Source organism: Podarcis liolepis, assembly GCF_965112155.1.
Source record: "Podarcis liolepis genome assembly, chromosome: 16".
In the NCBI taxonomy this organism is placed as follows: domain Eukaryota; kingdom Metazoa; phylum Chordata; class Lepidosauria; order Squamata; family Lacertidae; genus Podarcis; species Podarcis liolepis.
Window position 1 is genome coordinate 40,700,118 of NC_139567.1, and position 23,224 is coordinate 40,723,341.

Consider the following 23,224-nt stretch of genomic DNA (forward strand, 5'->3'; position numbering starts at 1 on the left):
CGTGTCCAGAGGAGGGCAACCAAAATGGTCAAAGGCCTGGAAACGATGCCTTATGAGGAACGGCTAAGGGAGCTGGGCATGTTTAGCCTGGAGAAGAGGAGGTTAAGGGGTGATATGATAGCCATGTTCAAATATATAAAAGGATGTCACATAGAGGAGGGAGAAAGGTTGTTTTCTGCTGCTCCAGAGAAGCGGACACGGAGCAATGGATCCAAACTACAAGAAAGAAGATTCCACCTAAACATTAGGAAGAACTTCCTGACAGTCAGAGCTGTTCGACAGTGGAATTTGCTGCCAAGGAGTGTGGTGGAGTCTCCTACTTTGGAGGTCTTTAAGCAGAGGCTTGACAACCATATGTCAGGAGTGCTCTGATGGTGTTTCCTGCTTGGCAGGGGGTTGGACTCGATGGTCCTTGTGGTCTCTTCCAACTCTATGATTCTATGATTCTATGATTCTATGATTCTATGAAGCACGGTGTTTCTGCAAGAGAGGCCAGCGCCATTACCTGAATGTGCATCTTGATTATTGCTTTTCCAATCAGGGTGGCGCCGAAGAACGTCCAAAAGGGAACGAGGAAATGTCCACACGTTATCCCGGCCAGGTCGAAAAGAGGGTTTGGAATCTGTAAAGTTAAGAGAGAGGAAAAGGAGTAAGATAAGAGGGAGAATTTCCCCATAACTTGATTACAGTGGTACCTCGGGTTACATAAGCTTCAGGTTACATACGCTTCAGGTTACAGACTCCGCTAACCCAGAAATATTACCTCGGGTTAAGAACTTTGCTTCAGGATGAGAACAGAAATTGTGCTCCGGCGGCGCGGCGGCAGCGGGAGGCCCCATAAGCTAAAGTGGTGCTTCAGGTTAAGAACAGTTTCAGGTTAAGAACGGACCTCCGGAACGAATTAAGTACTTAACCTGAGGTACCACTGTACAAGGATATCACTTTAAAGGAGATTCAGATTGTTCATCCCAAAGTATCTTTCAATATACAGTGGTGCCCCGCAAGACGAATGCCTCGCAAGACAAAAAACTCGCTAGACGAAAGGTTTTTCCGTTTGCGATTTGCCTCGCAAGACGAATTTCCCCTATGGGCTTGCTTCGCAAGACGAAAACGTCTCGCGACTTTTTTTCTTTGACTAAAAACAAAGACATGTTTTGTTTATAAAGTTAATTTATTTTCCCTTAAATTTTCGAACTGCTCTTTACAGTATGTGTGACTTTAAAGAGCAGTTAATAAACTGTTGTTGTACCAAATTTGGCTTTGTTTGGACTTTTTTTGACCATAGGAACGCATTAATTGATTTTCAATGCATTCCTATGGGATTTCGTGCTTCGCAAGACGAAAAATTCGTTAGACAACAAAAATTGCGGAACGAATTAATTTCATCTTGCGGGGCACCACTGTATCCCTGTGACTTAAGGGAAGATGGAAGCTGTGTACTGCATATGAAACGGACCTCTGGAACGAATTAAGTACTTAACCCGAGGTGCCACTGTAATGCCAAACGGCCACTGGGAAACTGGACAAGTCCATGGAGAATCACAGGCCTAGCAACAGTTCTCAGCCGTAAACAGAACCTCCATGTTTCGGGGCAGTCTATACATCTTTCATCATCATTAACTTTGGCATTTATTTGTCATGTTCTACAAAAAGTGCCTCAAAGCAACTTAAACTACTCCAACTAGAAAACAGCCAAAGATCAGTTAAAAACCAAGCAACAAAGGGAAGAAAATACAGCAAACGGTATTAGGAAGATTAGTTGCTGACGGTGTGTGTGGGGGGGATAGTGGAGGAGGGTTTTTGCTGTGATGCTGTGCTTGTGGGCTTCTGGGAGTCCACCATGAGAAGAACAAGACTCTGGACTAGACAGGCCAGTGGCCTGATCCAGAAGGCTCCTATGTTCCCAGTGGTATGTGGATAGCCACTGTGGAAAACAGGGATGTTGGGTTTTAGATCAACCTTATGTTACCTGGGGCCCTCGGGATGTTTTGGCCTCCATTTCCCATCAACCTCCAGCCAGCTTGACCAATGGCTGAGGATGATGGGAGCTGCAGTCCAATAATATCTGGAAGATGCCATGTTGAGGAAGGCTGAACTGGATCCTTCATCTTCCAGTGGTCGGTCACGACCCACTAGGAGACCAAGGTGGGTTGTAAACACAGCACCACCACCCTATAAGCATTTAAATGCATGTTTGGGTTAATGGTGGGTCCAGGGCCTGGAAAGCTTGAAGACTACTGCAATAGATGAGCCTCACGTCTCCTTATGAAGTCCTTAATCCTTTGGAAAAACAGCACAAAATATGCGAGCTCTCATTTTCTCCTAATTTAAAAAAGGCTCGTGCCCAAGAATGTTAGTGTTACAGCACATAAATTTCCAAAAACTGGGGAGACCTCAGCTAGACAATGTCCCAGACAAACAACAGACCCTGCCCCGATTCTCTCTTGCTAGCCCCAGATTAGAAACAGCTCACAGACGTCTTTCGTAAGAAATTCACAAAACCACAGCCAGCCATTTTAAAGCCATACATTAAAAAGAAGGTTCCCCCATCAGCCCCCACCCCCCAAACAAGTGTACTTGGCCCGGTGAGTCAGTCTCTGAGACTGATCCCTCATGAATTGCATCTGAAACAAAAGACAGAAGGGGGGAAAACAAAATAAAATCAACCTTGGTATTTATTGCTGTGCTTGTGTGCTGCTGAGAGAAAGATGAAGCCAAAAAAAGGTTTGTTCCACCAAAACCGGGATGTGTGTCTTCTCGCCCTGCTCCTACATGAGTCACGTGACCTGCATGAGATCACGGAGCTCGAAAAATGTGTTCTTTTGGGGGCCATGCTTGCACACGCTTTTTGGGGTGCTGCGTGAGATTGCGGCCCCCCAAAAGTGCTTTTTCGGGGTGTAGGAAGAGCTTCTTCGGGGTGAGATTTGGGGGGAAATCATGGCGCCCAAAATGGCCGCTGTGCTCTTGCGCGAGAAAACAGGATGTCTCATTTTTCCCTGGGATACTTGTGGGGTATACAATGGTACCTCGGGTTACATACGCTTCAGGTTACAGACTCTGCTAACCCAGAAATATTACCTCGGGTTAAGAACTTTGCTTCAGGATGAGAACAGAAATCGTGCTCCGGCGGTGCGGCGGCAGCAGGAGGCCCCATTAGCTAAAGTGGTGCTTCAGGTTAAGAACAGTTTCAGGTTAAGAACGGACCTCCGGAACGAATTAAGTACTTAACCTGAGGTACCACTGTATTATTATTGTACACGCCATCTTTCCTCCACAGAGCTCCATGCTTCTGTTTCTCCATTTTATCCCCACAACAACCCTGTGTGGTAGTTTAGGAAGCCTGTAGGAATCCTATCATGCAACTGTAAATGATTGTAACATTTTGCTAGCAGCGCCAGTTGCACACCACCCTCTTGGGATTTTTTGTTAATTTCTGTTTCTGGGTGTCAGGGACGCAGGCTGATAGGGAGTTAGAGCTACTGGTCCATTTGGCTTGGCATTGTCTACACTGACTAGCAGTCACGCTTCAGGCATGCAAGACCTGGAGATACCAGGAACCTTATGCATGCAAGGTAGATATGCTCTACAACTGCAGTACAGCCCTTCCCAGTGTTGGAAGGGGATACCAAGCTACTAGCCACCCCCAAGAGTTTGCATGGATCTTGGGCCCCAATCCACTCACTCTCACAGAAAGCAGACTCTCATTCCCTGTCAAGCGCTGCTTTTGGAAACTCCCTCACGTTTCAAAAAGCAGCTTGCAGTGTTGGTCTGGGGGTGAGGGAGGGCTGCTATGTGATAAAGAAGAAGAAGAAGAAGAAGAAGAAGAAGAAGAAGAAGAAGAAGAAGAAGAAGAAGAAGAAGAAGAATTTATTATTTATACCCCGCCCATCTGGCTGGGTTTCCCCAGCCACTCTGGGCGGCTCCCGACAAAATTAAAAGCACAAGAAAACATCAGACATTAAAAACTTCCCTAAACAGGGCTGCCTTCAGATGTCTTCTAAAAGTCAGGTAGTTGTTTCTTTCCTTGACTTCTGGTGGGAGGGCGTTCCACAGGATGGGTGCCACCACCAAAAAGGCCCTCTGCCTGGTTCCCTGTAACCTCACTTCTCGCAGTGAGGGAACTGGCAGAAGGCCCTCCTTGGAGCTGGACCTCAGAGAATGATGGGGGTGGAGACGCTCCTTCAGGAAAACCCCACAAACCCCTCAGGTGCACAAAACCCCCACCATGCATGGTTCCTGGGCACGGCTCAATGATTCTGCGGAGTAAGTGAGTAAAGAAACCGAATGTACCAAAATCTACATCACAGGCTTCCTGCTAGTCTCTGAAAGATCTATTGCGCCGATCTTGTCTCTTTGCAATCGCCCCTGCGGAGGGGTACTGTGTACTTTTTTGGGGGGGCAGACATTCCACGGCTTCAGGACAATTGTTGTGGCAGCCCATAATAGTCCAGCACCTCACGCATTGTCTAAACACAGAATAGGGCCTTGTCCAATTGATGGTTGCTGGGATGGGAGGTGATGTATCAGGGCTGACGAACCTGTGGCCCTCCATATGTTGCAGGACTCCCAACCCTCATCAGCCCCAATCAGCATGGACAAGGGCAAGGGATGATGGGAGCTGTAGTCCAACCACTGGCATTGTTACAGGTTCCACAAAATACCTGCTCCACAGTTGTAAGAAATCAATCTTATGGATGTGGCTGGAACTCCCTGCTTATTGACATCAGGCGCTGCTTATTTAAGCAACTGCTTGAAACAGGTAGTTTGCGCAACCGTACCCAGACACATAGCTGCTGCTGCTGTGTTTTAATCTCTTTTTTTGCTGTTAATTTTAATTATTTTTTTAAAAAAAAACAACTAGCTGGCTTTTATTGGTAGTTTTAATATTTGTCAACCACTTAGAAGTATAGGAGCTTAGTTCAATAAGTATAATGAATAAAAATAGTCCAGCAAATGTACCTGGAGGCCTAAATGTCCCTACCCAACCCCCGCGATGGATGTCCAAACATGGAAACGTTGCCGAGTACGTTTCCGAGCACAGTTCAAAGTGTTGGTGCTGACCTTTAAAGCCCTAAACGGCCTCGGTCCAGTATACCTGAAGGAGCGTCTCCACCCCCATCATTCTGCCCGGACGCTGAGGTCCAGCGCCGAGGGCCTTCTGGCGGTTCCCTCATTGCGAGAAGCAAAGCTACAGGGAACCAGGCAGAGGGCCTTCTCGGTAGTGGCCCCCGCCCTGTGGAACGCCCTTCCAGCAGATGTCAAAGCGATAAACAACTACCTGACATTCAGAAGGCATCTTAAGGCAGCCGTGTTCAGGGAAGTTTTTAACGTGTGATATTTTACTGTATTTTTGGTTTTTATGGAAGCCGCCCAGAGTGGCTGGGGAGGCCCAGCCAGATGGGTGGGGTATAAATAATAAATTATTATTATTATTATTATTATTATTATTATTATTATTATTATTATTATTAACAGCAATGGACTACCTTACTAGCTTGTTGTAGCGTAAGGCCTACTGAGAGAGAATGTACCTGTGATAGCTTTGAGCCATCTAAAATGCTCATTCTAAGTATTATTGCTGTTACTGCCCCAGCTAAATGGTCAACCTTTGCTTAAAAGGATCGTAAAAATATCCGACCTGCCACGCTGATGCGCTAAGTGTTCAGACGCATTATACAGCACATTTAAAATGTGACTCTTTATCCCCAGTCTAGACAAGGTATGCAAGAGAAATGCAACAGCCTGGATTTGGCCCAGATTAACACAGCTCTCCTTGAAGAAGATAAATTCATCCAGAGTCCTGTCAGTACCTACTCTGGCTAAAAGGGGCTTCCTCCCTCCCACTCCCTTTTTTAAAAGGAGAGAGGGGTATGAGGAAATAAGAAAACTCGAGTCTGGTTCATTTATCCTTCTTTTCTGCAGTTACTGCACTCACAGTGAGATCACAACAGATATAATTTCAATAATAATAATAATAAATTATAATAATGCAGTTTTTTCCAAAATTGGGAAATGTATCTCTCTACTTTTGTCTTGCAAATTGGACAGTGAAACAGGGTGAGTGGCTTGCAACTTTTCATTTGGGTTATGTTATACTTGAATTTCAAAATCAATAAAGGCGCTGTAGGTGTTAAAATGAGAATAAAATGAAAACATTTTAAATAGCCAATACAATCCCCAGTCCCTAACAAGGTCCCAGACAGCTGGGGTCAGGCAATCCAGGCCAAAGTTAGCCAACGTGGCACCCTACAGATGATTTGGACTACAACTCCCATTATCCCTTATCGTTGGCTGGGGATGATGGGACTTGTAGTCCAAAACGACGGGGGGAGGGGAAACCATGTTGGCTATCCCCATATTGAGTTATAAGAACAAATGTTTCTGTGTTTGTTTTGCTGGAGTTCTGGTTCCAACTCTCCTGCGGTCCTCAGCACGTATCGTATAAACTTGTTACCAAAGGCAGAGTTAAATTTGACTATAGAAGAACTTTGCAGAGTAAACCAATTAAAACTCTTGAGACCCTGGGGAAGCCGCCGTCCCTTTCAGAACCCTTTAAATATCCGATTTCCTTCTATTTATCTGTGCGATTAACGCAATGGCCCTGGTGCCAGTGGCAGGGAAGAATCTGGTGGCTGATTCACTGCTACTACGAGCAGAACCCAGAGGCGATGTGTTTACTTGTCTCGGTAAGAAAAAGAGGACAAAATGTTCTGGAGATTAAGCTGTGGATGTCGTAATGCACAGGGTAAGGAGGAAGGCGGATTCAAAAGACAAATCACATTTTTCCAAATTAAAACGTGCACCAACGTTGCACAACCTACGAAGGGGGAGGGGGAAAACCCATCACATTCACCAGAAATGGTGCGCATCCTTTTCCAGGTAAACCTCGGTTCCGCCTTGCAGGGCGGTCGTCATAAACAGAAAACTTCACCCTATAGATGGAGAGGGGTGACAGGCAAGTCTAGAGCTAACCTGGGCTCAACTTTACCCGACTGCCAAATTTCAGATGAGCTGGTTAAAGCTCTGAGTGGGCAGTACATTTAAAGCACTCCTTTCCCACTTTTAGAGTCACGGATTACACCCAAAGCATCCTGGGAACTGTAGTTTGTTAAAAGAGCTAAGCGGCGTCAGGAGACCCTTAACAAACTGCAGTTCCCAGGATTCCTCGAGCATTTAGGGAGCCATGATTTTAAAAGTGAAATAAGAGTGCTTTAACCGTACAATGTGGATGTGGTCTGGGCCTATGTGTGATGGGGGATGTCACAATTTTCCCCCTCACCTACATCTGTTTTAATTTTGTTCCCTGTTCAGTTCAAGTTTATTAATGTGTGATTGCTTACAATGAGGACAAGAGTATGAGAAAGCATGAATTTTAAAAATGTTAATATAGTTTTGCCCTAAACTGTAACATTTTTTATATTTGCTGGTCTGAGGCACATCTACTGAGCTTGCTTGATGAAGCTGAGGTCTGCCCAGAGTTTTAACGGAATCCAGGCCAGAAACCCCCATATAAGTCGCCTTGATATAAATGAACTAAATTTTGCTAGAACCAGTGTTTTACGCTGCATTTGCTTCGAAACAGATGCAGAATGTTTATTTCAAATGCACAATTAAATAAATCCCCACTCTTGTCTCTCTGGGTGAACTTACGCCCACAGCTATCTTTCAGACTAACCTACCTCACAGGGTTGTTGTTGTTAGGATAAAATGACCAGGAGAGAGAGAAGGCTACCGCTGAAGCCCTCAGAGGAAGAAGGGGATATAAACTAACGCAGCAATAACAATAATGAAAAATAATTAATATTTCGAAAATGAGAACTTCACGAAAGCGCAAAGTCTGACTCACTTTCCTTCACAAAAAAGCAAAACGATACAATTGAGTTGCTTAGGTGCCCTTCCACACAAAAGGCATCTCACAAAAAAAGAGGGAGAAAATGGCTGCTGCTTAATTACTACATTTATTTATTTCATTCCATCTATTAATAGCTTCCTATAAAACATCTTACGGCACATTAAACTTTTAAAAGCCAACAGGGGCAACATAATGTCATAATGAAGGGAATTTTTTTTTTTTACCAAAGCAGGCCATGAGTTAGCAGATAATTTAACAAGCACACAGAAAAAAAGTAAAAATGGAGGCAGACAAGGGCAGTTTAAATCTCTTTCTCTCTCTCCCACCCCATGATTTCCAGTTATATTGAGCTTACTTCAGCTCAAGTCAGCTTATTCAAAGATGCCTCATGCGAGGGTGACTGAAAGCTGGTGAGTCAGATCCAGCATCTCTAATGCAATGAAGGCCTGAACTGAGTGACTCAAATGAGCTGCTAGACATGGATCAGGCCGAAAAGCTTTCTAAAGTACATTTCTGTAGGCTTTAATGTGTATGCTTCCAAATCTGCTCCAAAATGCTGTCAAGTCCGTGTCATCCTGGGAATCTGAATGGCACGGTTCCCCAAAAATAAAACAAAGAGATCTTAAAACGAAACAGAAAACATAGAAACATAAATTAAGTAAAATCAAAATAAAACGGGTTTAGCCAGCTGAAAGACCAAAACAAGCACAGAAAGGTTTCTATTTTTTGCCCTCCAACTATTTCTATCATAACCCTGAACAGAGATTATTCTATCACAACCCAATGTTATAAAAAGTCGTAAGGTTAATTTACAAATGAATCGACTTCCTCATACTGCTGTTTTATTAGGAAATCAAGAATTTACGCTCGGGGTGTACTGATTCAAGGTGTTACTAATGATATACAAAGTCCTCTATGTCTTGGGACAAGTTTATTTAAGTCAGGGTTTTTTTGGGAGAGCTTTGGCCCTTTAGAGGGCTGCAGAACTGCAACTCCCCCCAGCCCTAGCAAGAATGGCCCATGGTCAGGGATGCGGGGAGTCATAGTTTAGTAACATCTAGAGAGACACAAGTTCCAGTATATCTGTATCCAGATATCAGAATTATCCAGTATATCTGAAGTATCCAGTATATCTGAAGGAGTGCCTCCACCCCCATCGTTCTGCCCGGACACTGAGGTCCAGCACCGAGAGCCTTCTGGCGGTTCCCTCACTGCGAGAAGTCAAGTTACAGGGAACCAGGCAGAGGGCCTTCTCGGTGGTGGCGCCCTCCCTGTGGAACGCCCTCCCACCAGATGTCAAAGAGAACAACAACTACCAGACTTTTAGAAGACATCTGAAGGCAGCCCTGTTTAAGGAAGCTTTTAATGTTTGATGTATTACAGTATTTTAATATTTTTTTGGAAGCCGCCCAGAGTGGCTGGGGAAGCCCAGTCAGATGGGCGGGGCATAAATAAATTATTATTATTATTATTATTATTATTATTATTATTATTATTATTATTCCTCACCACTGGTCGTTTCATGCACTTCTGTAACGTAAGGCTGTCATAAAAAAACCACAAAATCTTCTGGTTGGATAGATGTCACAATGCAGTGCGCTAACAAGATATACACACAGCAAGCAATTGCCAACTGGACCTGCAAGACTGTGCCCTTTGGGGATGATTTCAGGACCGGGACCGAGATGAAGTCCTTGCTTATTGACAATCCACAGGCATCCCAATTTTTTAAAAAAATTAAATAAAGATGTAACTCCAAACAATGTTGGGAAAGAAATTCAGAAATACAAGGCAGTTCACCAACAGTACAGGCTTAATGGTTAAGAATTTAAACATGGTTAGGACAAAATCAAAAACAGTACACTTTTAACAATTCTGTAAAAGTTGCTTATGTCTCTTTTATAGCTCGGAACACAAACTTTGCAACTAATTCGGTTAACATGATACCGTATGCATCCATAACCAAGAAAGCTGTAAACCACTCTAAAGACCATCTTGGGAATAGAGCAATTAAGGACAAATAACTCTGGTTCTTTTGACAAAATACTAAGCATGGGTGGTGCCATTTTAATTCTAATTTAACGGCATTGTCTGCTGTGTGAAGGTATGAGGTATTGTTTTTAACACATTTGGCTATATAGACTCCATTTCCCAAACCAAGTTACCTACAGGACATCACAGAAGTTCTGAGAAAACTACTTAACATCTGATCTCAGCTGGGCAGTATACACATTCAATATAAATAAACAGAAATGTGTGTCTGAGTAACAACAACAACAAATATGAAACGTGTTTTCTGAGCCGCAAGAAACCACTAACAGTCACTTCCCTGAAGACCCCAGTGACTGGGCAGGGATATAAGCAATCCTTAAGTTATCCTGGACTCAAGCTGTTCAGCACCTAGTAAATTAATATAAGAACCTCAAAACTAACCACAATTACTTTAGTTTTGGGGAAGAGCATGGACGTTCAGATCGGTGTACTGCTATGGGCTGCAAATTATGCCAACATCATCATGGCTCACTTAGAATGAAGCTTTCTCAACTACAACGCTTCCCAAAAGCTTCTCTTTTTATCTGAGATAACACTGTTGACACCTCTTTTTCATCTGGACTCCTAGACAGGATGTGACGTCCCACCAGGACTTTCATAACTTTCTCCGCACTGTCAGTCCAGACCACCACAAAATCTACTGGCTGTTCACAGTCAAGTCCGACAACACAACACGTCTGTTCGGACTTGGACCAAAACTCGCAACTAAACAAATCACACGGGGCATTCCTTGATTGCGGTACCCCACCCAACAAAGTGGGGAAGGGAAGCCTTGGCTAACAAGGCCAGACTGGCACCCAGGAGCAACCTGCTAGAGCATGAAAAAGGTAAGAACATCAGAAGATGTTCTGGCTGCTGGACCAGGTCAGGTGGCCCGTCTAGTCTAGCTTCCTGTTCTCACGGTGGCCAAGCAAATGCTTCTTCAGAGAAGCTTGCAGGCTGTGACATTTATTCCCATTTGTGACTCTCAGCGGTAGTTACAGATAGGTAGCCGTGTTGGTCTGCCATAGTCAAAATAAAAAAATTCCTTCCAGTAGCACCTTAAAGACCAACTAAGTTGCCAAACCTTACGCCAAAGAATAAACGGACATAAATCTGACATCAAGAATCACAAAACAGAGAAACCAGTAGGAGAACACTTCAATCTCCCAGGACATTCTATACAAGATCTCAAAGTAGCTGTTTTACTACAAAGGAATTTCAGAAATAGACTGGAAAGAGAAACTGCTGAATTGCAACTCATTACCAAACTTAAAACCATGGAGAGACCTGGTCTGAACAGAGACATTGGATTCTTATCTCATTATACATGACTAAGCCATTTTTCACCTTCTCACCCCTTGCCTTTTCCTGTAAGACCTATTGCAGTCGTTAAGAGTCGTCTACAGGCTCATCTCAGCTATCTGCCAATCTCCCATTCCCACCACCCTTCTGAGTAATACCCCTCCCCACCTTCTCACTATATATAAGGATCTGGCAACTTCTGTTTCAGTGTATCTGAAGAAGTGTGCATGCACACGAAAGCTCATACCAAGAACTAACTTAGTTGGTCTTTAAGGTGCTACTGGAAGGAATTATCTCAGCGGTAGGTTGCTTCCAACCGAAGAGGCAGAATATAGCCGTTGTGGTAAGCAGCCAATGATAGCCTATGAGAAAAGGGAATAATTGTCGAAAAGAAATAGAGGAGGCCCTTCCCAGGGAAAAAGGACGCTCTGATTCCAACTAGCAATTGCCACCAGGCTCTGGAAAGGAAAGGAAGGGAGGCACAATCTAGCCTTTGACGCCTGGCTGAGGGACAAGGGCTTCCGGGCCCATTGCAACACCTCTGTCTAAGACGCACCAGCAATGGTCTTAACTCGGGTTCCCCAAACTCCCGACTTCATTGGTCCCTCCATGAGCTGTCATCGACCCCAACCCAAACTCTTTGGAACGTAAATGAAAACAAGAGTCAAGAAATATTAAAATGTAACCAACATTTATTCCCCATCAATCACCATGACCAGGAAGTATAAAATGTAAAAATAGCATCTCATTAAATACAGCGGTTCCTCACTGGCAGGGGAGGTGCACTCTGTACATGCTCATTATTACTGAGGCTCATATTTCCTAATTATTATTTTTTTCACCTTGTAAGCACATTTTCCATCTGCAAGTCCTTTCAAGCCCATGGTCTTTATCCACTGCCTGCACATCCCTGTGCAACCTCAGGGGTTTAATATAAAATGCTTGCTTTCAGCTTCGCCTATTGCTTGGGCATCATCAAACCAACCACCCTTCTCTGCCTTGTTCCTTCACTCCTCGTCGTGTGTGTTTTCTCTTTTTATTAAGTTTTAAAATCTCAGAGTCTGCCCTTCATCTCCCTATTTTAATTTTTTAAATTGTTAAGACCCACTTTGAAGGGCAATCTTTGTCTGAAAAGAAGGATTAGAATATGACGATGTGATGAATATCAAAGAAAAGCACATAAGGCAGCTGTGAGTTCCTTGCTGGGAAAGGTGGAACGGGTAGTGAAAGCTGGGCGTGGAAGGTGGAACGGGACAATTTAAACCCATCCATACATTTATTGGATAGAAGGAATAAGGACTTACTGAAGCACATGCCAGGATTCCAAAAAAGCCAACTTTCTGCACAAGGTTCTGGACTGCCAGCTTAGCACGGGAGGCAAAGTCCTGTGAACGAAGAAAACAACAAATTAAGTAACTAGAGATGGAGAAAGAGGGAGGAAATAATCAACCAGGGCTGGGGAGTTTATTTTTCCAAGCCCACAGGATTGCACAGCCTTTCTCACATCTCCCTTCCCACCCTGCATTGTGCAAGTGTGTTTAATAATTAAAAAAAAAGCCTTTATGAAGCGAGAAAGAGGACATAAAACTGACACACTGGTGAACCAGACATCCGGCGGGCTGATTCAGATTGAAAACGCTGAACAATCCCAGATGCTCATTTGCAGCTCTTCCTGCTAGAGTGACCCTTTCGAACTTTTGTGACACAGACAGGTAACGTTCATCACTCAAGGGGGGGGGGGGAACACCTCCCTCGGGATAGTTCTCTCCCCCACACCTGAGCTGGAGTTGGCATCACTGCCATTAAGTCTTTAGAGAATCATAAAAACACAATTAACTGCAATTAGCAAAGGTGTGAACATGGCTTTCTTTTCCGGAAGGGAAGGGTTACAAGCTAGGGTTTTTCCATAAAAAAGCCCTCCACAGCCCCACCGTAGGCACTGAGCTCCACTCAAAATGCGAATAGCTCCTGGCTGTGGTTTGGTGGCAGGACATATGCTTGGCACGCAGAAAGGACCAGCCTTTATTATCCCTTGGCACTTTCTGGTTAAAGGAATGTTAAGTACCAAGGACAGGAAAAAAATGGACCTGCCCAAAATATTGGGGAGCCATTGTCAGAGGAAATAGCAATGAGCTGGTTTCCCCCCACCCTTTAAATAATAATAATCATAAAATGTATATACCATTTAACGGTAAACAAAACATTGAAGCAGTTTACAGAAAGAATAAAACAATGCAACAATCAGGGAAAAAGTTAAACACAGCTATTTAAAACACACACAAAATTTTTAAAAAATAAAATCCTTCCAGTAGCACCTTAGAGACCAACTAAGTTTGTTATTGGTATGAGCTTTAACAAACTTAGTTGGTCTCTAAGGCACTACTGGAAATATTTTTTTTATTTTGTTTCGACTACGGCAGACCCACACAGCTACCTACATGTAACTAAAATAATTTAAATCGACGATAAGCTAACCACGAGACTGAAACACGTGCCTACATGTCTGGATAGGTTACTGTTTTTAGAAGGTGATGATGAGATCCTGCCTGATGTCAATAGGCAGTGAGTTCCACAGTGTTGGGGCTGCCACACTAAAAGACTGATTTCTTACAAATGTGGAACGTGGAATCTCATGCTGGCAGATTTAACAGAGCAAGAAAGAAACGCCACCTGATTCAAATAAAAGGGCTCGAGATCTGGGCTGAAGACATCACATTACTGCAAATAACATGACAATAAAAAAGAACTTATGTAAGCTGTATTTTTGCCATGATATTAAATAAATATGTAACACACACACACACACACAATTTTTAACAAATGTGGAATGAAAAGAAACCCTTATTAATCCCAAACAGAACATTTTTTTGAAACATGGCCTCTGGAAGATGCAAATATATAACTTATGTTATTGTATTTATAACCAATGGTAGGGCAGCTGACAAGAGCGCAAGTCGCTTAAAGTCATCAAGTCACTTAAAAGCAATTAGAATGGTCATAAATTTGGATAAAACAACTTCATGTTTAAACAAGCAAATAAAACCCACTAAAAACTACAACCAGCCAGCAACACAGCAGCAGAAGGGTAACTAATGACTGGTGATACAGAAGGTTTAAACTCATTTTTCAATGAGGAAAGAGCCAGCCTGAGGGGCTTCACCGGGGAGGTAATTCCTTAGAAGAGGGAGCACAGCCAAGAAAGCCCGGTTAACGCACACTCCTTTACTGTATTTATATATATATATAATGTGTGTGTGTGTGTGTACAGTCATACCTCGGGTTACAGACGCTTCAGGTTGCATTTTTTCAAGTTATGGACGTGCCGAAACCCAGAAGTACCAGAACAGGTTACTTCCAGGTTTTGGTGGTCGTGCGTGCACAGAAGTGCCAAATCACAACCCGCGCGTGCGCAGATGCGCCGCTGCAGGTTGCGAACACTGCGGGTTGCGAATGTGTCTCCCGCATGGATCACGTTGGCAACCCGAGCGTCCACTTTATATGTATACACACACACATAGGTTTACTATTATGGAAAGATGTACAGTGGTACCTCGGGTTAAGAACTTAATTCATTCCGGAGGTCCGTTCTTAAGCTGAAACTGTTCTTAACCTGAAGCACCACTTTAGCTAATGGGGCCTCCTGCTGCTGCCGCGCCACCACAGCATGATTTCTGTTCTTATCCTGAAGCAAAGTTCTTAACCTGAAGCACTATTTCTGGGTTAGCGGAATCTGTAACCTGAAGCGAATGTAACCTGAAGCATATGTAACCCGAGGTACCACTGTACTCTTAATTGCCTGAATAAGCCTGGCAGAATAGGAAAGTTTTCAGTAGGCATTTCATAGCTGAAACAGAAGGCACCTGCTGAGTCTCTGTTGGCAGGCCTGGGTCGATGACACCGAAATCTCTGTTTCATGCTGATGTCAAATGAGCTACACCTCAGCTCTGGGGACAGCCAATGACACGCCTGCAGAGGATGTCAGTGATCAAGCTGAGATATAAGGGCTCAGCTGGTCCCTGAGGTACCCTGGGCCCAAGTTGTCCAGGGGCTTTGTAGAGTTATACCAGCACTTTTAGAGTCTGACTCAGTCACGGGTGGGGAGCCAGGGCAGATGTTTTAACAATGGCGCCACATGTTGCCGGCTGGATGTCCCCACCCAATGACGCTCCTGAGCCAGACCCAAGGGCAGACCTGGTCTCAGCATTGCTAAAAAGGTAAAGAGTAAAGGGACCCCTGACCATTAGGTCCAGTCGTGGCCGACTCTGGGGTTGCGGCGCTCATCTCGCTCTATAGGCCGAGGGAGCCGGCGTTTGTCCGCAGACAGCTTCCGGGTCATGTGCCCAGCATGACTAAGCTGCTTCTGGCGAACCAGAGCAGCGCACGGAAACGCCGTTTATCTTCCCGCTGGAGCGGTACCTATTTATCTACTTTGAGGTGCTTTCGAACTGCTAGGTTGGCAGGAGCAGGGACCGAGCAACGGGAGCTCACCCTGTCGCGGGGATTTGAACCGCCGACCTTCTGATCGGCAAGTCCCAGGCTCTGTGGTTTATCCCATAGCGCCACCCGCTAGGGAACCACCAATTGTTAAAGCAATCTAAGCTAGTGAAAGGCACATTTAGCCACTGGATGTCATCAGGGCATCCACGTGTGATGCTGGAAGCAGCCCTCCAACTCCTTAAGCGATGGACATTATCCTTGATGGGGAGAGCTTACCCCAAAAGGCTGAACATTTCAGAGTAGCAAAACCTGTACCTACAACACCCTTGCTGTTCAGAGATGGAACATTGATCGCACGAGGAGAAAATATCCTCAAATGGGTGCTGGGACATCAAACAAGGGGCAGCTTCTAAGGTATATGGCAGGGGTCTGCAACCTTTAAGACAAAAAGAGCCACTTGGACCCATTTCCAAAGAAAAAAAAACTGGGAGCTGCAAAACTCGTCATTATAAAAATAACTTTTTTGTCACTTTTTTATTATTTCTTTGTTTGACCCCTCAGAATTACTTCTCCTCATAGAAATAAACGTTAAATTAACAAGTTACCTTTTTTTGTGTGTGTGTTCTTCACTCCACTTCAAAACAGTGGCCAGCGTACATGCCCCCTTTCAATGCAGTGACCAGCGTACATGTCCCTTACAATGTAGCAGGCGGGCGGGTGGGAAGGTGACGTCGGGACGGTGCGTGACTAACGCACGCACCGCCCCCATGCGACGTCACAAGCCAGTACAGCACCCGCCACAGTGGGGAGTGTCGGGGCGCACAATGCGCCTCCTCCCCTCGTTAGTATCCGCCCCGGAGCCGCGGCAAAAGTGTAAAAGAGCCACATGCGGCTCCGGAGCCGCGGGTTGCAGACCCCTGGTATATGGCATGGGTTGCCCATACGATGCCTATGGAGCATGCAAAAGCTCTCAGCAACCACTTCCTCAAAATCCGCCATGCCCCAATGACTGCCATTCCTGCTCAGTTCCTGTTTGCACAGGATTCGGCCTCTTCTAACACTGAACCCACCCTCACGCCTGCTTTTCAATGGGTGCCAAGACTGGACACCTTACCCCACCCATGCTGAACAGAGGAGAGGTGCAAAAGGGGTCTCTCTGCAAAGCCAATATGGCAGTCGCAGATGGAGGTGCTGTTTCTCCCACCGATGGGTTGGCCGATCGTTTTGTGATCCTGCCTTTTTCTCTGCTCGTTCCGGTGTGGGAGCCATATTGCGCCGCGCCATGCTCTGACGGCGGCCGTTTTGTGATATGCCACCCAAAGCAGCCATTTTGTGAATGGAGACCACAGCATCCTCTCAAAATTCCTGACGTGCCCATTGGTTCAGGAATGTTGGTGACCTCTAGTAAATGGAAACCTAAAGTAGATTAACTGATGGAGAACAATAATCCCAAGTTTAGGACCGGACTTCAAATTCAGGTTGTGGGGAGATTTGTCTATATGCTGACCAATTAAATAAGGCAGCAGCCCTTAAACTTTCTATCCAAGTTACAATAGGCATGCCACTCAGCAATCCTACATCTCATTTGCCTTTACAGAAGCTCAGCTTTGGGGAACTTCAAAAGCAACCAATGGTTACAGGACTCATGTTTTACTTTATTTATTTTTTAACCTACGCCCCCACCCCAAGTTCCCAACTATATTCTTACAAATATCTAGTACTGCAATACAATAATATATTGTATACAATGAAAAGAAAGGAGCACGTTTAGGGAAATGTCCTGCGGCAAAATTTTCCAAACCATCTTATATTAAAAGCATGGACATTCCCAAACATATGAATTTTATGTAGAGGCACAGAAATACGACAAAGTATGAAAATGAGTCTGAATGGATCAAGCTAGTTTCGAACAAAGATAGTTATAGTACAATATTTTATGTTAAAGGCTGGAGCAAATATAAAAATTATGAGTGAGTCTTCATTTAAATAAATCTGGTAATAAAGATTTTCCATAGATGTTACACTCTAGGGTGGCAAAATTGCTTTTACAGAATGCAATCATCCCAGAAAATATACACATCATTTGACTCGGATTAGAAAGTCTGTTGAACAAACCAGTTTCAAAGTTTCACCTTGGTTTGAAAAATGCAATATAAAAAATACTAGATAGCAGGTTTTTTAGCTAATTAAACAGCATTTAAATTATTACTTTTAGGCAATATTTAAAATGCATTCTCTAAAATGGTTTAAAAAAGGTTTTGCCTGCTAATTTAAAGACTTTTATTTATTTATTTTTAAAGGCCTGATAAGACAATCTTTATAAGGAAGGTAATTATGAGAACACATTTAACTCCTACACACACATCATTATATTTTAATGATTATTCTGAACATAAAAAATATGAGTTGGCATTTAGAAATACTATTGTAAATACAATAAATAAATGAATAAAATAATATATACAGAAAACAACTGCCTTTCCCCCGATCCATATATAATTCAGTGCAGTTCAAATGCCTGGATTTTTTAACATAAAAATTCAAAAGCAAAAATAGGTCCTAATAAAAAGAAAAAGGAGTTTTTGCACAAAGCTCAAACATTTCTGCCTATTCAAAGCTTATTTACAGCTCACTAGAACCGAAGGGCATATGTTACACATACATACTACCATTTCCATCAGCTTTAGATTGAAGATAAACCAGCTGTCATATATTCCTTGTAAGTTGACTTTTAAAAATGGGAATATCTTATTAAATGAACCATAGATGTAAATCTTGCTTCAATTTACCTAGTCTTCGTGAGTGCTTGGTTTAAGATTATAGATTGATAATGATTTTAATTTATTATCTGCCCTTCATCCTAAGATCTCATGGTTACAACAATTAAAACCCAATATGAAAACTGTGTAAAACAAATTCACAGAAATTTTGCGGGTCCTAGATATAAAGATATAGATAAGGGCAAGTATTATAATATAAAATAAAAATGTGTTTATTAAGTTTGAAAGACAGCCTTGTCAGCAAATCACTCTTCCCCCAAAATAGCTGGAAAACTTTCAGGAATTAGCAGTTTTATTACACAGTACATTTTAAATTTTTTTTTTTAACAGAAAAGACCTGGGTGCTGATAAAATTCCGGTTTGTTCCAGGAAGGCATTTTCAGTGTCTATTATCTACAGATGCCAATATGGGATATACTTGCATCGGTGCAATCTGAGGACAAAGACTTTTAGCATTTTGTGCATGAATGGTGCATTCATCCCTCAAGTTGTGCATTTATATTAATGGTTTTCAACGGCTAGATTTTGCTGGCAAGAAATTTTCAAGGGGAGGGGGAGAGATGTTTTGTTGATTTCATAACGCATTGTGAAAACGAGCTAAAGAAGGGGGAAATTAATTGCATGCTTTAAAAGAATTAGCTGTCAACCAAATTTAGCTTGAAGTTATGAATTATTTTGAGCAGCAGCAGCAACAACAAAGTTTAATTACGTGTTCTGCCCTTCTGGCTAAAAATTATAAGGTGTGTGAGTGTTTACGTATCCCCAAAAAGAGGAGAATATGCAACTCCTTTTGGCAAAAGCTTGGTACCATTTAGAAGGGACCACTCAAACAGCCATTGCTGAGAGTGATTAATTGATAATATATAAATTAGCTGGTGGAGCAAAGATCCAGTGTGTGTCTTGGGAGGGGGAAAGCCAAAAAAAATGCCAGTTTCGGGGATGGGTAGAGATCTATGATTCAAAGGGAGATACTCTATTTGGTGCCCTCTTAAAAAAATATGTTTTAAACCCCAGTTTATAATTAAGGCACATAGCAGCCGACACAGCTCCCCATTATTAAATTGCTGGGAACGAAGACAGGGAAAGCCCCTTCCTAGCAGGAAGGTGGAAGATTTCTGCATTTAGGAGATCTGAATCTTCTGGATTCGGGCCACCACCATAGCTGCTAGATGTGGGAAACTGCAGTTTGTCTTTCTGTTCACACACAGGTTATGGGCGACTGGGGAGAGAGGGGCTTCCATGCGTATTATTACCTCTTTGCTGACTTGGAAGCATTTTTTTATATATATATAAAGGAAGGGGAGGTGGGGTGGGGTTGGGGTGGGTTGGGGGAAGGAGAAAAAGAAAATAAAGGAGAAGTGAACTAAGAAGAGTATGTCCATCTGTACTGCGATTTCATAAGAAGTCTCCCTATTCTGGTTTGTGCTACCATGGTAGATCTGAGCATTACGTTTTCAGTTCCCATTTCGCCCCAACGATTGCACAAAGCACATTGCGTTACTGAAACATTTGCAAAATAATAATAATATTTTTTGGGGGGGAGGTGGTTTCTGAAGAGTTTCCCCCCAGTTTGGTTGTACAGTAAAACGCCACATTTATTGGATATTAAACCCAAACAGGTATGAGCTACAGTATAGGAAAATCAGGCTGGATTTCTGTTTGACTTCCACACAACTCATGTTATAACCTTTTTGGCAAAGGGGACAAAGCAATTTGGGGAACTACACTGCTAAAGACCTTTAAAAAAAATAGTCTGAGGATGTGCAAAAGAAAGGAGATTGTTTAAAAATGAAGAATTGCACTTCTAAGTTTTCCACATTTGGAGAAAAGCCCATGATAAAGGGTACCTCAATCCTAAAAGCATTTTCTAAGGTGTTAAGAACCATAGATTTTAAGGTGAATTAGTCCCATGGAAACATGTTCAAGATAAAGGTAATGGACAGCTATCTATACATCAAAGAATGAATTAAAAGGGCACATGATTTTTATTTCTAAGTTCCTCATTTATAAAAGGGATCAAAAACGCTTAGTTAAAAAGATAATCAAGTTTGCCCTAGTGAATCCGAACACCAGTTCTTAGCAAAATTTAAACTGTTTTCTATGTTTTGTTTTGTTAATATTACTTCTTTAAAGTTTTCAAATATTCTAGGAAGAGTACATAACCTATATCAAATTCTAAGCAACAGCTAGGAGTTTTTAAAGTCTGTGAATAAGTGGGCTAAAATCAAATAAATCAAATAATGGTTATGCATTAATAGTAATTATTTCATTTATCAAACACTCAGAGATCGTCTCTATTTCATTCTGCATTTTTTTGTTTATGAACTTTAAACATATATATATAATCACAGAAGAATACTGCAGTACTACTAACATGTTAAGGTCTGAAGATTCAGATATTCTAATTAGTACTAGAGTAGAAAACATTAGGTGAATAAATAGAGCTTCAGAAGGAAAGACCTTTTGAAATTATTTGGAACATTGGTTTTTTTGGATTTTCTAGCTTTGATTTCCTTAATGAGAAAATTTTACTTGGCTTAAAGACACAAGCCAAAATCCCACCTGCAGTAATCAAAAAGAGCTTTCACAGTTTCATTTCTCAGATGCTATAAACAGTCAGTTTCACAACTTTTATCCCATTTTCAAAAAAAGGCACAGAGGTTAAAAGAAGATTCACTTTGGGAAAGTTGTTTTTTTTAAAAGAAAGCAACAATCCAGTTACACTTTAGTAATCCCTGACAGATTTTAAGAGACATAAATATATCTATATATGAGATTTTAAAGTTACTTACGGGCAAAACATTATTTCCCCCATTTTACAGAATTTAGACTTTCTTCTCCTTTCCTCCTGATTACTGCGATTAATTTTCTCTATTGTAATGATTTTTTAAAAATAAACTTATTTGCTCAACCTTATTCCTAGCAAAAGGATGACTGTTCGTCGGCTTAGAAAAGGGCTTCCTGCCACTAAGCATGAACCGGCCGGGAATAGTTAAATGATTAGTTATTACTTCATTGGATTAATCATCAGATCACAAGAGCTGTGCTGGGAATAGGCACCCTCAAAATAAAAAATAAAAATAGGATGTTGAAATAAGGACCGATTCACAAGCTCACATTTACAATGTATGAAAAGCTTCTCTTTTTCTCTAGTCTAGCTGTTTCCCACACCAAGGCTTTGAATTAACGGGATCAAAACTAAATCATCAAGTGCTCAAAAATCGGGGACCGTGGTGGAACAATCACATTAATTCCTTAACAAAATGTAGTTTCTAAAAGTGCTGTCTTTGAAGAGAAGGAAGGACCCTTCGGTAGGAATAAAGGATGCTGGCTTAAATTGAGTCAGACCATTGGGTCCACGGAGCTCAACACTGCCTATCTATCTATCTATCTATCTATCTATCTATCTATCTATCTCAAGCATCCCCAAACGTGGCCCTCCAGATGTTTTGGGACTACAACTCTCATCATTCCTAGCTAACAGGACCAGTGGTCAGGGATGATGGGAACTGTAGTCCAAAAACATATGGAGGGCCGAGTTTGGGGATGCCTGATCTATCTCAAAAGGGGAAAAAATAAGTGGAAGAAGAACAACAACAACAAGAAGAGTTTGGACTTGATATCCCGCTTTATCACTACCCTAAGGAGTCTCAACGCGGCTAACAATCTCCTTTCCCTTCCTCCCCCACAACAAACACTCTGTGAGGTGAGTGGGGCTGAGAGACTTCAGAGAAGTGTGACTGGCCCAAGGTCACCCAGCAGCTGCAGGTGGAGGAGCGGGGAAGCGAACCCGGTTCACCAGATTACGAGTCCACTGCTCTTAACCACTACACCATGCTGGCCATATGACATAGGGACTCCCAATCCTATCAGCTCTAGCCAGCACGGACAACGCTCAGGGATAATGGGAGTTGTAGTCCAACAACATCTGGAGGGCTATAGGCTCCCCATCCCGGACAGTTGAGGAAAAAGCTGGGTATGAGTAAAAGAGTGGCAGAGTTGGAGAGAAGAATAGGTGGAAGCAGATTTGCAGGAGAAGGAGTTACAGAGTCTGGATTTCAGGAGTCCCAGTTCTTACTTCTACCTGGGCACTGTGTGCTATGGGGGTCAGAGTCAGCACTACCGCTGTGCGAGAAGCTTTTTGTTCACAGGTGTGGGTGCTGCCGACTGAGAAGAGCGCCATGCAAGAAAAACGACATGCCACTCTCCCACCAGGCAGAGAAGGTTCTTCCATTCCCACAAGCTCTCCCCCCCTTAAGACCTTTGCACGGCTGAGTGGAATTTATATGCTACAGCCTGTATTTTTTCTTATTCACCACTTTTTGTTCCTGCGTAGACAACAAGAGCTCCTCTGCTAGCTCTTGAGCAAGACTTCGCAGAACCACAGTGATGCATTTTCTCCTCCGCATCGTGGTTCTCCAAATGCGGTCTTAAAAAAACAAAAATCAACGTGAAGTGATGGAAATGTTGTGTTTCCATTTATCTAGTGAGTAGTTGAAGCCTTAAACACACACACACACACACACACACACACCTGTTAAGGTGCTTTGAAGAAATAGGGAAAAGGAGGGGGGGCGTGCTGCTAAACATACAAGCTTGCCCACCCTGCAAAGAGCTGAGTTGGGGATCTTTGAATGGTGTTCTATGAAAAAACTGATGCTCAGAACCTTGACAGGGGATTTCTCAATAAGACGACATACGAAGTTGCCTTTATTCCAAGTTACACCATTGGTCCATCCCTGGCAGATTCAGAAAGGACATTCCCAGCTTCACCTGGAGATGCCATTGCGGATTAAGCCTGGAACCTTCTACACACAAA

At 42.9% G+C, this 23,224-nt stretch overlaps 1 protein-coding gene across 4 annotated transcripts in view; it reads right to left on the minus strand.

The window, feature by feature from the left end:
• Positions 1-23,224, minus strand: part of VMP1 (vacuole membrane protein 1) — a 113,405-nt gene that overhangs the window by 27,212 nt on the left and 62,969 nt on the right. For all 4 annotated transcript variants that reach the window (XM_083480068.1, XM_083480071.1, XM_083480070.1 and 1 more), the window contains exons 8-9: positions 12,493-12,573; positions 506-622 (exon numbers count right to left, since the gene is read on the minus strand). In XM_083480068.1, the coding sequence (XP_083336194.1) occupies positions 506-622; positions 12,493-12,573 (198 nt within the window). The remainder of the gene's footprint in view (positions 1-505; positions 623-12,492; positions 12,574-23,224) is intronic.